Source organism: Drosophila nasuta, chromosome 3 (assembly GCF_023558535.2).
Source record: "Drosophila nasuta strain 15112-1781.00 chromosome 3, ASM2355853v1, whole genome shotgun sequence".
NCBI classification, from domain to species: Eukaryota; Metazoa; Arthropoda; class Insecta; order Diptera; family Drosophilidae; genus Drosophila; species Drosophila nasuta.
The window spans coordinates 32,256,365-32,273,124 of record NC_083457.1 but is presented as its reverse complement, the minus strand read 5'-3'; the positions used below and the strand labels follow the sequence as shown (position 1 = coordinate 32,273,124).

Here is a 16,760-nt window from a genome sequence, read left to right as displayed (position 1 = left end):
TATTTACTGCTTGTAAATTGCTAAAAAATAGCAACAAGCTTTATTAAAATTAAAAGGTGGTAAAGTCTTTTGATTTATTACAACAATATATTAAGTTAGTAGATTTATGAAATATATCTTTTAGAGAAAATTTCACTTTTTTAGATCAAACTTGCTTTGAATCTTATGCTGTAGCTAACAAAGACATTGCACTAAATATCAGGTATTTTCTAAGCTCATAAAAGTGAATTTTAATTAGGTTTTAAACACACTATTTATATTAGTTTTGTTTTAAATTATAAGTAAAAAATACACAATGGACGAACGAGTCGGAACTTATCAACGTGCTCGACGGAAATTCGCAATGATTGTTTATTTGGTTACCGTTCTTTGGCTGCTCATCGCTTTGGCTCAATGGCTGGTCGTGAGCCTGATGTGCGTATACTTGATATTTTAATGAACTCTTGTGAACTCCTTAATTGCAGCACGGATGTGAAAGATATATTCGCCGAGTATGAATGGATAAGCCTCATATGCTTTATGCTAGGCATCGCTCTCACTTTGATCTTCATATTCTTCGAGCAGTCGCGTTTTGTGCCCGTCCTCAACTGGGTGTTGACTTTTGTAATTGTGAGTATTTACTTTACATTGGGTAGCTACTTATATTGAGGTTGAATATGTGTTTGTTTCATAGGTGGAATTTTCCACCATTGGAGTGTTTGCTTTGGTGGCACGTTCCAAGTGGGCGGACATGTTGATGTGGTATTTCGTCTGTCTCCTTCTGCTCTTTCTCTTCATACTAGTGGGTGCCGTTATACCTGTGAGTATTTTAATCGAAAATATACGTTTTTTAATATAATATTTATTAGATATAGTATACATGCACTTCTATTCTATAGTTTTGATTTGAGAGTTTCTAAGAGCAAATTATTTAAAAATAATGTGCAGATTTTTGCATCCACTTAGCAAGCTTAAGATGCTAAATTAAAATTGGTATCAAATTGGTAAATTGGTAAAATTGGTATAAATAATATCAAATAAAAATAAACAAAAAAAGTCTTTATAAAGATTAGAGACAATTTAGCATATAATAGCTTAAAAAGATATTATCAGCTCTGCTCTATAAATTTAAGGACGAATTCATAATAAACATCGTAGTTATTAAGCTTATATAAATATTTAAAATATCTTAAAATATTATTATGCTTTTCAGCAGACATTCTTTATATATTTTACAATTCTATTGTACATTTTGGCAGACAATATTAATATATTCTACAGGCTTTGTTCCCAACATTTCATGCATGCTAATAAGTATGTTATTTATTATGATTATTATTAAAAAATATCTTTCTAAATATGACAAGAATATTTTAACACACGTCATATAAAAATATTATTAGCTTGTCCCGAAAATTTCATGACTATTGCGAAGTGTTTAATGAATTTATTGTTGGTATAAATTACTAACACAAGTTATTGACTGTATCAACTATAGGTATTGAAATAGATAACTTTACTCCATTTAAGTAACTTTAGTTTTATAGGTTTTCTTTATTGTTGCCACTCATTGTCAGATCACGAACCTTAATATCTTTAGAGGGATGCGCATGGAACAGACTCTCTTTTAACTTTGACGTTGATATACATATATATATATGTATATCATTAATCGATATTTTAATAATATATACTATTGAATACTATGATATATAGCGGCTTTTGCTATGCAATTTTCAATATGTCTTAGAATATAAGTTTATACTTACTTATTTTGTTCTCTTAAATTTCAGCACGATCTCACGCTGGATGTCGTCATCATATTTGTCATATCCTTTGTGTTCCTCATCACGTCCATCTTCATGCTGATGTTGTATGTGGTAACCTTGGCGCCATATAGTTTTATTCTCTATCAGCTGATTGTTAGCATTATAATACTCTCGGTATGTTATAGATTGAATAGTTTGTATAAAAAGATTGATCACATTTCTTTCCCTAGTTTGTCATGTACCACGCTCAAACAATAACCGGAGGTCGCTTTGCGGAGATGCGAGTCAATGATTATCTGCTGGCCACGATCATACTTTTCTATGATTTCATAATCATCTTTCTGCTAACTTTCTATGTGCAGACCAAGTACAGGATTGCCTCGGATGCCTTGGACCCAGGAAATACCACAACTGAAGATGGCAGCGATGAAACAACCATCGCAACAACAACTGCAGAAGCGCGGGCTGCAAAAGCACATGCGGAAATAATTTAAATGCCACCGGAAGCTGAGGTTTCCTTTTAACCAAAATAGACACTTCTATAATCTGTATTTATTTTATTTGCATTGAATTTCCCATTTGATACAGCTGGTTGCATGTTCCAAGAGTTGTTCGCTTGTCGGTTCTATCTTGATAATGATTCCGTGTCCATGAACCATTCACAATATTTTTACTTGTAACTAGTATCGCAAGATGCTTTGTAGGGATAAATATTGTAAAATTACCAGCTTAATTAGCTAATATTTTAATAGATATAATTGTAATAACTCCAAGCGAAGGGTAGCTGCACTTTGTGGTAATGTCTGCGATCGAGCATTAGGTTTAATTTTGGAAGTTAATACCAAACACTTTTTAAAAAGAACCTAAACAATGTTATATAAATTGATTTTAATGCAGATGATGGGGTAAAGTTGTATATTTGCAAAAGCTGAAGACCTTTTCAGCCATAGGTTTACCAATAGTGTTAGTATTGATTTTAATTATAACTAACCTTTTTAAATAAAAATAAATAACATATTAAGAAAAATCGTTTATCTTTAATTCTTTGACTTTAAATTCTATTCTATCCTAACACTTTCCCCATTTCTTTTCCTAATCATCAATATTAAGTTCTTCGAAAACAGCAAAAGTTTTATACAAAAAAGATTAGAGCCTAAAATCAATTATCTTATAGACTCCAAGTTATTTTAATAAAAATACTTAAATACTTGTGTGACTAATAAAATAAAATAAATTTAAGTAATAATAAATCAGAAATTTTATAAGTGAAAGTGTTTAAAAACAGATGAAAAAGAGTTCTTAAAAATTATAGCCTTCACTACAGTTTAGATTATTGGAAAATCAATGGGAACCAATATACAATTTTCAGATGATGTAATTTTTAGACTATGTATGTAATTTTTAACAAAAACCTTTCTCCACTATAGGTTTTTGTTTATTTATTGCAATGATTTCTTTAAATTAGCCTGTAGTGTTTTTTTTTTTTGTAATATTATATCTTGCTTAATTGTAAAATGCTTACATAAAATACGCTTAAGATATTCTAAAATAGAATAGAAGAACTCCCATAAAAAGACTTTTTATTTTAACTTTGAAACTTTAATTACAATGAGAAGTAAAACTTGGAATTATCATAATATTTATATTAATATTGAATCATTCTACAGCAAGTTGTAGATGGGCAAAGAGGGAGAGGAGAAGGACGATTGGAAAGCAGATTCATTTATGTGTTTGATTAAGCTAAGTATAGTATATAGAACTGCTTGTTAGACTTAGTTAAGTATGGGTTTAAATATATATATTACATGGGATTATAGTAAGGTTCAATGTTAGAGATAAATTTGTATTTGTGTTATATGTTATAACCCCGATTGATACTACGATAGATAACATTATTGATTGCACAGCAGTGAAGGAGAGTTATAATTTCTAAGTGCAGTATTAATTTTAAAATATACAAAATGAGTATACCCCAAAAATAGTAAAAATACACCAAAGGTCATATTTGGTATATTGCCAAATTATGTTAAATACTTGCTCCACTAAAAATTTTCAAATTATGTTGTTTACAAATGTTTTTCTTTAAATTCGCCTGTACTATTATTTCGTTATATTGTTTTGAGTTCTATACAAATAAAAACACGTTTCATATTTTCCCAATAAAGGTTTCTAAAATACAAAAACCGATTAAAAGACTTTATACTTTTAACGCTGAAACTTTAATCACAATGAGGAGTAAAACTTGGAATTTACATAATATTTATAATTATATTGGATCGTCCTACAGCATGTTGTAGATGGGCAAGGGGGAGAGGAGAAGGACAATTGCAAAGCAGATTCATTTATGTGTTTGATTAAGCTAAGTATAGTATATAGAACTGATTGTTAGACTTAGTTAAGTATGGGTTTAAATATATATATTACATGGGATTAGAGTAAGGTTCAATGTTAGAGATAAATTTGTATTTATGTTATATAATATGTTATAACCCCGATTTGATACTACGATAGATAACATTATTGATTGCACAGCAGTGAAGGATAGTTACAATTTCTAAGTACACGAATATCATATAGTAAAATATTATGGTTATGATTAGTTAAAGGGACTCCAGCGAAGAGGCCGCCGAGCAAATGGTGGCATCCGAATCGGAGTCACCCAAAGCGGATTGCAGCGGTTGCGAGGGAGAGGCAAAGGAACCGAGCAGCGGCGAAGCCAACTCATTGAGACTACTGAGGATGCTCGGCGTGGCTGTGATGACTCTGGCCAGACTGAGACTGCTGCTGTCCGTGGATGAGGAGCATTCACCATCGGCCACCGAATGCGATGAGGACTGAGCATAACGTTCGAGGAGCAATTGATTAAAGGTTCGTGCGGGCCAATCAAAGTCCTCCGTTGGCGTTGTAATGGGCGTGGGCATGTGATGAATGCTGCTGGTGAAGGAGCTGTTGTCGATCAGGCTGCTCACTGGCTCCAGAAATCGCTTGCCATGATACACATCACAGTGGGTGACTGGCGTCAACAGACTGTCCACCGAGACGGTGGCACTGCAAGGCGATTGTGATTGGGACAGTGATTGAGACTGCGAATGTGCGGTGTAAAGTGCAATCGGGCGAAAGTGATTGGCGGGCGTGGCATTCAGATTAGAGATGCTATTGCTGTTGCTGTTGTTGTAGTTGTAGTTGTGTTTGCTGGACTGGGAACTGGAGTTGTTGTGGCTGCTGCGACGTCTGCGACTCAGCTGCAGCAGAAGCAGCTCAGTTTCTGAGGAAAATTTCAAAATTAATCGCAAAGTACAAATATCGTAAATGAATTCTTGCAAAGCTTTATCCGAGCTTAGGTTAACTAGCAATAGAACTAATTGGGGGTGCTCTACACTACCTGTGCTTCATACCTTCCGCCGCGGACTCCTCGTTGTCCACATCCTCGCGGATGCTCGCCTGTCCCCCACCCACCGCCACCGCTTGCCCCGCCTCGCGACCTGTGGTTCGGCCATAGGAATTCACAGCAGGGCTGTGGCTGTGACTATGGCTGCCACTGTCATCGAGTGTGGTCCGTACCACCGCCACATCCATGTGCGAGTCCAGAGAGAATTGTTTGCCGGACATCAGAATTCCTCGCACTCGACGTCGCGTTGAAGGCGACTCTTGATGCTGTGTAGTCATAATAATATTAATTTAATTCATTACTTTAACTTCTTCTTCACTTACTGCTATGCGTATGCCCGCATAGGTCTTGGCCAGAAACTCATCTGCATCGAAGATCGCCGCAAAGGAACCGTTCACCACCTTTGGCGACAGCGGCGAGTTCGACAGCAGCAAACTGGAGCCAAATGCTTCGCTTTTCTCCTTGGTATCTGTATTTCATTTTCAATTATATTAAATTGTATTTATTCTACAAATAACTAGGAACATTTCTACATTATATCACAAGTCTGCAAAGTATCTAAAGGCATGTCAAATAAAGATTTTAACATGAAATAAGTGCTTGAAGTGTTAAAATTGATCTCAACAAACTTCGCTTGTTCTATTAATTACAAAAAACATATATTCCCTTGTGATAAAAATATAAAAAGTAGCCAGCAAGAACTTTGTATTGTATCTAAATTCTTTAATATGAAATAATCGTTTGAATTAGGTGAAACTGTTTTGACCAAACTTTGCTTGTTTTCTTTATTTTTAAGTATTTAATACCCTATACAAATAAATGTTCTGTTTAAAATGAATGTCATATAAAAATAAACTAAATTTTTTTATGTTGAGAATACATAAGAAGTTAATGAAGTTAACCTCAGCATTTTAATTTTTACAAGTAATTGTGTTTCTAAAATGTTCTTGCTTTGTTTAAATGCATCGTCTACAATTTCTATTTAGTTTATAATTATTTCACTGCATTCACTGTATTCACTAGTATACTTTACTAAATTACCTTTTGTACTTCATTTTATTTAGAATATTATATAATATTTAATATGCAAATAATTATGGACACTGCTGATTACTAGATACATAATACAATTCTTTCACGAATTCTAGATTATATATATACATATGTTTATTTTTTACTACAGAATTATCCTTTTGCTCTAGTCTTCTATTCTTATATTATATATAAATAAATGAATAATATACCTCTATCTATTTCTATCTAATTTCAAACTGATTCTATCTATCTACCTACCTGATTATTTCTATATATTTTCAAATTTTCTTAAAAGCCTTCTAGCCAATGTTCTAACAAGTAAAGTCAGCTAAGTTGTATTTATATAGTTTGTATAGAAGTTTGACTTCAATATGCAACTGTTAACTACTTTTTTGCCATTTGCATCTTGCAGCTAATGTTGCTAACCAGCAGCTACAAAATGCTTCTAATTAAAGATAATTGAACTGATGTATCTATGGCTAGATAAAGTGTTCTATAAACTGAAAGAGAATGAGAGTCATATGCATTTTGGGTGGATCAAAGTGTTTTATACAATGGACAAAACATAAACGTAAAATAAGTAAAATATGTAAATTACAAAAAAATGTCAACTAAACTAAAAGAACGTAAAAGAACAAATTCGAAATGCGGGCGAATCAATTATAATTGGGTAACGCCCAGTGTTTACCCTTGAGATAGACACGATTCGAAATGGTGATGTTCATCTCGTCGAGCACCATCGATGCCACCTGCTTGATCTCCATCCAATCCTTGACAATGTCATCGAGTGTGGTGTGCGTCGAGGTGATCGTGAAGCGAATGACGTATTGTCCTTTCAGCGATGACGGCACACAGTGTTGATTGCCGCGATAATTCAGACGCTTCAACAGACGCTCGGTGATCTCGTTATCGCCACGAATGCGAAATACAACGAGACCTAGATGGCGCTTTGCGGGCAACTCGAAGCGATGATCGGCGAGCACTAGAGCTTCGAATTTCTGGGCTAAACGAACGCCTTCGCGTATGTGTCGCTGCAGTCCTTTGATGCCAAAGGATCGGAGCACAAACCACACTTTGAGCGAACGAAATCGACGACTCAACGGAATTTGCCAGTGCATAAAATCGACAGCCACACCAGAGTTCTCATGCTGCAGATACAACGGCTCCACGTTGAAGGTGCGATGCACTGCGGTGCTGTCTCGCACCCACATCGCAGTCGCATCGAAGTGCACCATCAGCCACTTGGACGGATTGAAGGCAATCGAATCTGCACGTTCGATGCCTCGCAGCCAGGTGCGAAACTCGGGACAGATGAAGGCGCTGCCCGCATACGCGGCATCCACGTGCAGCCACAAATTGTACTCGCGACACACGACGCCCACCTGAAAGGAGAGAATGGAATTAGTTAGAACAGCAGTTTATTATTTAAATGCAAATAAGTTTGATAATTGTACTGTGCACTCACTTCATCCAGATTGTCAAAGCTGCAGCTGCCTGTGCTGCCAAGCGTGGCGCAAACCTGCGAAGAAATTGTTATTAAATTATTAAATACTACTTAAAAGTGATATGGAAATGTTACTTTATAGTTGCAGCCACTGTTTTAGTAATAGTGTGAGTTTTAATTTGACTTACATATAATTTTATCAAATAAAATAAATAAATATTCAAAGTTAAAACTAAGTAAAATGTGCGAAGACATTTACAGCTGATTTTTTAGAACGAGTTGTTAATGAAAACTTTGCTTACGTTTGCTATTTTTTATTTTAAAGACAAATTAAACACAGAGAAAACAAAATCTAGATTGAAAAAATCTTGATTTAAGGATTTTTTTTATCTTAAAAAAGAACAATCTTGAAATAAGATTTTTAGGTTGCAACAATCTTCAATCAAAATTTGCATTTTAAGATTAAAAATATTTTATTTGTAGATTAAAATCTTAATTAAAGATTGAATATAAGATTGCAAAGCGTAATTTAAGAACTTTTCGGTAACTAAAGTTATTCCCGACTAAATAAATGTAATACGGATATTTTGTTAGTGTGAATTTTCACTTGAAACTAGAATTAAATTTGTTACGAATGAAGAGCCTTATTATATCATAGCTATTTTAAGGAGAAATTATAGTTCGGGATACGGAAATGTAACTGCTATTTATAGAACATTTAAGGAAAGTGTGGAAAAATATTATGATATTATTGTATTACTGCGTTTTTGAAGCTAGTTTTTAAATGAATCTACAGTAAACTTAATTAGTAATTCATTGCTCATTATTATTATTTAAAGATATACACTGACGAGCTAAATTGTAACACGAGTTCAATACTCTAACTTTAAAGCTCTGAAACTTCTGTGCTAATTTATAAATGCAAGTAAATTCCTAATATAATCTTAGCTTTCGGAAAAAACGTGAAAAAAGGATTAAACAAGTATCGTCTTCTGGGTAAAGTGAAGGCAAATTCCTGTTATTTGTTTTCTTTGTTACTTTTAAAAGGGAACGAAGAATGAAAATTATATTTGAATTCAATTACATTTTAAAGCAAAGTGCTGTTATGTGTTTTAATCGAACACAGAAAATTATATTTTCATTTTTAACGGGAATAAATCGATAAAGTTTAAAATAAACTTCTTAAATAGTACAAATTAATGTCCTATCTAATATGCGATCCCTTTTTAAAAATAATGAAAATGTAAATTCATAGCATAACATACCGGAAAAAAACTAAAATGAAACTTGTATATTATTATATTCAACATTATATTTTTGATTCAGGCAAAACCTTATTAAATTATTAATATCAGACGCGAATAAAAAAGTAGGTAATATTTCTAAAAGAAAAAAGTAAGCTATGTTTTAATGTTTTTAAGTTACTTCTAGGTTTAGAAAGCCTTCTACAAAAGTATTGAATGACAATTGCTCTCCTGAGAGCAAAAGCAATTTGTAAGCTGCCTGCTAAACGTTTGCGAATGAAGGTAGGCAAAGGATAACGAAAGAGTAGCCTCTGGAGAGAGTTAAGTAATCGGCTAAAGAAGCCGCTTAAAATGAGAGCGATAAGCAGAGCGCAACTCGCTTGCTGACGTTTATTAATTGGCTCCGCTGGGAATCAGAGAAGCAGAGAGTAAGAGAGAGACAAAAATAGCACGGCGGAGTGCTAGAGTGAGAGCAGCTGCTGCTGTCCACAAATCCACTCAGCGCCTAATTGCACGACGGCGGCGTCCAATTAATTTTGACAAGTGCCAGGCGAAGGCGAAAGCGAAGACGAAAGCAAAGTCGAGACTCACCCAGAATGGAACAAGGCCCTGCTTAATGTCGTCGTCGATGGCCTCGCGCAACAGTTTGCCTCGCATGGCCAGCTGCTCGTCTGCCTCAATATAGCGCATACGCACGAGTCCTGCAAAGGAAGAGTGAGAGAGAGAGGGGAAGGGAGAGAAGAAGGTGTAGGTGTTGGTGTTGGGTTGCATAAGCCGCTTAGATGTGCGTCAGTTGAGCAGCGAACTCACCAATGAGCGCCGCCTTCTCAACGCTTGAATGCGCCTGATCCGAACAATAGGCCACAAGACGTGCATTTATCTCGGCATCCTGATACCCAGGATTATGCTCATGGAATCGCTGAATGGCGCGTGTCCTGCCAGCGAGCAAACACACAAGCGTCGCCTCACTCGCCGTCGTCTGTAGCACTCCGCCTCCCTTGCTGTTGTTGCTCAGATGCAGAAACTCATCCGGCAGGCCAATCATCTTGCCCAGCCAATTCATCACCACAATCTCCAGCTCTGTGCACGCCGGTGAACTCGCCCAGGTGAAGCCCAAGCAGTTGATCGCATCCGCCAACATATCCCCAAGCAGCGATGGCATCGAGTTCAATGCCGGAAAGTATCCGTGCATATGTGGCGACTGCCAATGCGTTACTCCAGGCATCACAATGCGCTCCACATCCCCAAAGATCTTGGGCCAGGATTCGCCCTCCACAGGCGCTGACTCTGGCAACAGTTGTCGCATGTAGCCAGGACTCACGTCCGGAAAGACGCGACGCTCGCGTATGTTCTCCAAATAGTCGGCTATGTAGTCAACCATCTCCTTGCCTGTAAAATAATTAGGAATTAGGTTCGATAGGGAAATTAAATAGTTCAATATTTTCTAACACTAAGTTGTTCAACACTTAAAAGTATTTCGTTAACCTTGTCTGTAAAATAATTAGGACTAAGCTTTGATAAGGCAATTATATAGTATAACATTTTCTGACAACAAGCTGTTTAACATTCAAGAATACTTTAGGGTAGAACTTTAAATAAAACATATTTTCTAAATACTTTTCAACCATCTCGTTGCCTGCAACACAATTAATCATTAATTGAGAATTAAAATGTAAAATATTTGTTAAAATTTAACTAAATATTTTCTCCAACTCAATATTTATTCAATATATTTAATACAACTCTGCAACAATACATAAGATTTGTTTTTAAGGAAAATTTAAATAGAAAATATTTTTCAAAACTTCTTAATGATTCTTCTGTAACTGAATTTCGAATATAAATTATTATCTAAAATTTAATGTTTTCTGCAAATTTCAGCCAAGCCCTAAAAATTTTCGAAGAAAACTTATCTAAATCGTACTTCTTTTATTTAAAACAGTTTTCTTTTAGGCATATCTTTCACATTAACATTTTAAAAGTAATCAAAATTTTATACTTATTCGACTTATTATTGTGTTATTTTTCAAATTAAATCTATATCTAAAGCTGAATGTTCTGTTTAAAACATATACTGAAAATATTGACATGTCTTAATATCAAAAAAAATAATATTTTAAATAATTCTCCAAGTAGGTATTTCCCTTTAATTGTCACAAATTTTTCATATTCTTCAATATCATATAAAATATTTCGACAAATACAAATGGCTCAAATTATTATTAATAGTATTAATTTAATACACTATTTTTTGGAAGAATTATAAATGTCTTTTATAATTTTATTTTCAGAATGATGTTGAATGGTAGCTCAACCAGCAATGCAAATAATATGAGCGAACTGAAAATTGAGCAATAAACAAAATAATAATAATAATAGGCAATGTCTGAAAATTTTTGTCTTTAATTCTCATTCTTATTCTGAATTTTTAAGTAGTGATTATATTAAATGAAATTGAAAAGACTTGAATTGCACATAAATTGCATCATTATTAGATGTTTGCAATATTTCTCAACACTTTTCCAATGGAAATGGAAAAGAAACTAATAAAGCGTGGGCACAACGGATTGGATTAAATCAAGATATACGATGCGAAACAGTTGTGAATTGAACTAGGCAAATGTGTTGGGACACATTCGTAATCCTTTTAGGACTGCAACAAAACTGCAAATCAAATTAAGCCCACAAAAGATACAAATGTATCTGTAGCTATAGCTGTATCTTTGGAGCTGCTGCTGTGCGTTTTATTATCACTTACCCCGTTGCCGATACTCCTTATAGTCCATGGCAATGACGTCAGCAGCAAAAGAGTGTGTGTTAACTGTATTATTTTCTTCAGAGCGTGGGGCAATAAGTGTGGAACTTAATCCTTGGCTGGCTTTTGCGACTGGAATAACTGTTGCTCTGGATGCTTTTGATTTTAGATTTGCGCCATTATCTGTGAGAAGAGTTTTTTTTTGCGGTGTTAGCGAAGCAACTTTGATTTTTCGTTTTTGTTATAGAGTAGCAAATTGGAACGTCGACCGTTGACTAAAAATGTATAAAACTTGGACAGAATTTTCCGACGTTGTGGGGCTTCAGACTAATTGGAAATGAAAAGCAAAGCCATGGAATGAAAATCGTCGTTGTGTTGTGTTGTGTTGTGTGTTCTCTCGCCTGGGAAACGTGGACAGCTGTGAAAATATTGCTGAGCTCTAGGGTTGCACTTTTGTACTATTAACCGTATAATATATTATTGAGCCACAGGTCGTTGTTTAGCAAAAGGGTTTAATGATGTGACTGCACAAATATTTTGATAGTCCACTGCGGTGTTTATGGATCGAGTGCCTGGCACGTTCTATTTGCCAATTTAGTTAGTCCTCCCTACTAATATATGCATTAATTCCCCATTTTTTTTAATTAATGAACGCAATTTGTATCATATGTTTACAGATTGTCAGTCAATTACGATTACGATTACGATTGCAGCTGCCAAACATGCAATATTATGATATATATTATATATTTCGAATATATTTATTCTAATTGGAGCCAATTGAACATGGTTAAGATCAGCGTGTGGAGATTTTCCAACAAAATTCCGCTTAAATGTTGAGCGCTCTTTTATTGTTTATGCTGGTATTCCATTATATTGTTGACAATTTAAATTGCCAAATCGCATAACAATCTCCCATTTATTTACTTTAAACACAATGCATATAGTACTATGTCCATATAAACTGTCGTGTATCTGTGCAAATCCCAAATGCGAGCAGCTGATTGAACTGCATTTTGTCATGCATTCACATTTAATTACCGCAAATAAAAATATGTATAAATAAATTAAACTTTGAACTCTGCTTGGCAACAAATTACAACATTTATTACAAGCATTTTAATTGATTTATGATTGCGGCGCAGAAAGTAATTAAATGAATTAAGAAGCAAAGAATTTAAGACATATAAAAATTACTCAAAGAACGAATATGAATAAATCATAAAGCTCCTGGCAAAATACAATTTCTATAACTAATGTTCCTTGTTATGGCATAAAATGCAACAAAAATAATAATAAAAACAAATATTTATATAAATTATCTTTTATATTTTTGAATTTTTAACTGCCAGGTAGTTAATCAAACAAAAATAATATATTTCTCAAAAAATTGATCTATTCTTGGCACAGAGGCATCAGAGATGTTGCACTTTTATTCACAATTTACCCAGTTAACACACACGTTTATTATTCGCACTTGTTTTTAGTTTCGCTATCTGCGTTCAACTAGGAACTTTCGCTTTACATTAGCCCTATTTATACCCAAAATTATGTGAGCCTGGCCATAGAATCCCTTGAACAAATTGTCCTTCTCTATAATATGAATAAAAGCACTGGTAACTACCACTGAATGAAGTTGAAGTCAGTTATAGAAATTCTTATGACAAGCAAGTACACTTCTGTATACTCTTTCATTAAATGATCAAAAATTTGATATATTGGTTTTATTAAAATAAATTCAAATTAGTAATAAACTTTAGAAAACTTTTGTATAACCTTTTTTTAAAATGTTTTATTACAATGAATTCTGGCATTCGAATTTATTAATAATTCAAAAAATCTACATTATTACAAAATTGATAAAACATACTTAAAAATAGATTTTCTTCTTCATCATATTTAAAGAAATAAATGAATAACTTAATCTTTTTTAAAATCCAATCTACGTTTGTATGTTTTATCTATATCCAACAAATTTTAAATTTTCATTTCCCCTTCTTGAAGAACATAAAATTTGAATTTTTTGACGAAATGTGTTGCTATTATAAAGTATACCAAAATTAAACTGTTGCCATAGAATGATAGGATTTAAGTTTATGAAAAATGTATGACTATTTTTAAAGTATTTATTCAAGTGTTTATTAAAAAAATGGTATTATTTTAATATATAACATTTCAAATTTATTTAAGAAGTTTAAAGAAAGAATATAAATATTTGAATGCACAGTCAAATGCTCTCGCATAAGCCAACGACTCTCTCTTTGTGAAGAGTAACAGCGCGTGCAACAGGCAAATGAAAGAGGACACTGCGTGGGCAGGATGCTTCGGCCAATGGCAGGCGAGCGAAGCCTGACGCATGAGTTCGACCAATCAGCGCGCAGCTCAGCCGAATGAAGGAGAGCGAAGGAGAGCAAGAGTTGAAGAAAGAGAGAAAAGCACACGCACAGTAAAGCAGTGAAGCAATGTGCTGCACAGTGATACAGGATCAATGTTGCAGGCAATTTGTGCTTAGGTGCAGTCTCATGCATTACTCAAGTGTTGGCCGGCTTTTACTTGGCCAATAACAATATTTGCCAGCGGCTTATCACTATTTTAAAGATTGCAAAAGACACACGCAGTCCACATGCAGTCCACACACACAGCCCACAGCGTAGGCTGGGCTGGGCTTGCATAAGCTAGTTGTTGTTGTTGTAGTTGGAGTGCAAGTTTTTTGGGCACAGGAAGACATAAAACTCTGTGCTTAAATTGCTTTAAGCGCGACTTAGGAACGAACGGAAGAAATCAAATGCAAAAGAAAAAGCATAAAACAAAACGTCGGATGACTTCTTGCTTCTCCCCTCTCACTCATCTAAAAGCTTATTACACAGTTACAACTGTGCTAGCGACGACGGCTGCTGGAGGTCAATGAGCTTTGCTTTGCTTGTTGTTGTTCGACTCAGAAATTTCGTCAATTCAATGGCTTTGTGTGTGTGAGTGTGCGTGTGTGTGTGTTGAGTTTTAATTGTGTGCGTGCGTATTACCAAATATTGAGCAATATAACAAGAATTTTCAGTTTCTTTTGACTTGCTCGAGAGACAGTTACAAATAATATGATAACGCTCGCTCTCTCTTTCCCACTCTCTCATACGTTCTTTCTCCTATCCTATCGCCATCTTGCTTTCGCCGCAGCTTTTGAAATGCACTTTTGTGTGTTGGGCATGCGTTACAGAAATTCCTGCTAAAAATACATTTCGTTCAGGTTATTTTCATAAAAATACTTTACAAAATGCATATCGCATAAATTTTGACATTTCATTTAAGCGTAAGTACGCTCACTCTTCTCTTAGGGTGTGCTCTTTAAACGATCTGTTGCGCGCTCTCTCTCTCTCTCTTTGTGTTGATCGCTTTGTTTTGCCTTGCTTTCTCTCTGCGCACTTTCTTTATGCGCACACTCGCTCTCACTCTGACGATGACGCTCTCTTTGTGTGTGTTGTGTGCTCACCTCTCTCTTGCGTTTGCTCGCTCGCTCAGTTTTTCGTGTTTTTGTGTTTTGATTCCATTCTTCTTCGCTAAGAACGTTCGTTGACCTTTTTGCTTGTGGGGCTTGTACGAATGTGTGGTGTGCTGGCCTGGCTCTTGTTGCTGCTGCTGCTACTGCTACTGCTGTTGCCAATGCTGCGAGTGCTTCTTCTTCCCGCTTAGCGGTACTTCTCAACCTGTTTTATTTCATTTTTTTTTCTTTCTGTCTTTCTCCTCCGCTGCTGACTTGCGATAAGTTTTCTCTTGCATGCACGAATGTGAGTCTGTGTATGTGTGTGAGTGTTTGCTGTAGAAGTCTTCCTGTTTATTTAACGATTAAAGTTAAAGGTGCGCTGTGAGTGATTGTATGGGTGCCTCTCTCTATATATATATATATATACGTATGTGTGTGTGTTTGTGAGTGCAACTGTAGCTGTAGCCTGTTGGAGCTTCGATGACGCGGCCCCCAAGCAAACGTCACGGACTCCAGCCAAGACTTTGACTCTGAATCTGAATTTCAAACTGACTCTGCTGCAGTTTAGCGATGCACACGAAGCGATCTATCGTTATGCAACACAGTTTTAAGAAAAAGCTTAGCTTAGTTAAATGCAGATCACAAAAAAACGGAGCTTTTACTTAATTGAGCTTTTGTCTATAACACTTACATTATAAGCAATGTAGAGGAAGGGTGTTTTTTGGGGTAATTTTGCTATTAATTTGTCTTCTAGTGCAGAGCTTTATTTAAAAAGTTTTAGTTTTAGTAAATTTCATATTTTACACACGCTTATCAAATAATTAAGTAAAATTATGAGCTTAGGTTTCTACAAAATTCCGTTCATTCTTATGTAAGATAGGTTCTCGAGTTTATATAATAAATAATTTAAGAAATGGTGGAAGTTATGTATTTCAGCTTATTAGATCAATCCAATCCAACAATTTCATAAATTTATTTTCATGCCAAATATTCGGTAAGCAATAGTTAATTCCAAGAAGTGAAAAACCTCTTCTTTTTAATAGTGAAAAACCTTTTCTTTTCAATAGTTGTTCCTTAGCTAACTTAAACAAATATTTATTTTGCTAAGTTACTAACTGTGTTGTTAATGAACTTCCTTATAATAGTGGAGAAAGTCCACTTCAATAAGTTGATACATAATTAATATCTATATACTTCAAAAGATTTTCTTTTATACATTTGTGTTTCTAAAATTGTATTAAGAGGAACTTTTACTCATAGTTCAATTTCATATTGATTCAAATGTCGTTTCTTGAACTTTGCTTAAGATAGTTCTTGCATGCTTACAAAATGTAATTTCTAGAGCTTTTCATTTCGTAATATCATTAAATACAGAAGCTTTTCACTCGTGTCACGCAACCATCTCGAGTTTTGTGTGCTTGTGATGAAATTGTGCGCATGACTCTTGTTACTTTCGTGTTGTCGGGGTGTATTTTTGAGCGATGTTCACGCATTTAATTAGCAGGAATTCTTTTGCGCGCAACTCTCAACTGTGTGTGTGTGAGCGTAAGTGTGTGTGTGAGGCAGGTGAGGGATGCAGCGGGATTTGTTTCTGATAGCGTCTCTCTTACAGCACTTGGTAAACTCCTTTCTCCTTTCTTCGAAATGCAATTGGCCGCTGGTCGCGACGTCCGA

General features: G+C 34.8%; 2 protein-coding genes across 4 annotated transcripts; one reads left to right on the top strand and one right to left on the bottom strand.

Annotated features, from left to right (window-relative positions):
- Positions 1-210: 210 nt before the first annotated feature.
- LOC132789326 (uncharacterized) lies at positions 211-2,299 on the top strand. Its single transcript, XM_060797260.1, has 5 exons — positions 211-414; positions 465-609; positions 674-799; positions 1,773-1,922; positions 1,979-2,299. The coding sequence occupies exons 1-5, from the start codon at positions 296-298 to the stop codon at positions 2,240-2,242; spliced, it is 804 nt and encodes a 267-aa protein (XP_060653243.1). The 5' UTR covers positions 211-295; the 3' UTR covers positions 2,243-2,299.
- Positions 2,300-3,848: 1,549 nt separating this feature from the next.
- Positions 3,849-13,077, bottom strand: LOC132788500 (histidine decarboxylase). 3 transcript variants are annotated; one of them, XM_060795951.1, is made up of 9 exons: positions 13,062-13,077; positions 11,618-11,797; positions 9,670-10,248; positions 9,451-9,560; positions 7,637-7,690; positions 6,860-7,553; positions 5,460-5,605; positions 5,144-5,402; positions 3,849-5,013 (listed from the first exon to the last, which is right to left on the bottom strand). In XM_060795951.1, exons 2-9 carry the CDS (start codon positions 11,643-11,645, stop codon positions 4,349-4,351), a joined length of 2,535 nt encoding a protein of 844 aa, XP_060651934.1. In that variant the 5' UTR covers positions 11,646-11,797; positions 13,062-13,077; the 3' UTR covers positions 3,849-4,348. The 3 variants fall into 3 exon arrangements, with proteins under 3 accessions (XP_060651934.1, XP_060651933.1, XP_060651935.1); XM_060795950.1 differs by lacking the exon at positions 13,062-13,077 and having other exon boundaries at positions 11,618-11,937; XM_060795952.1 differs by lacking the exon at positions 13,062-13,077 and having other exon boundaries at positions 4,948-5,013; positions 5,131-5,402; positions 11,618-11,931.
- Positions 13,078-16,760: the final 3,683 nt, after the last annotated feature.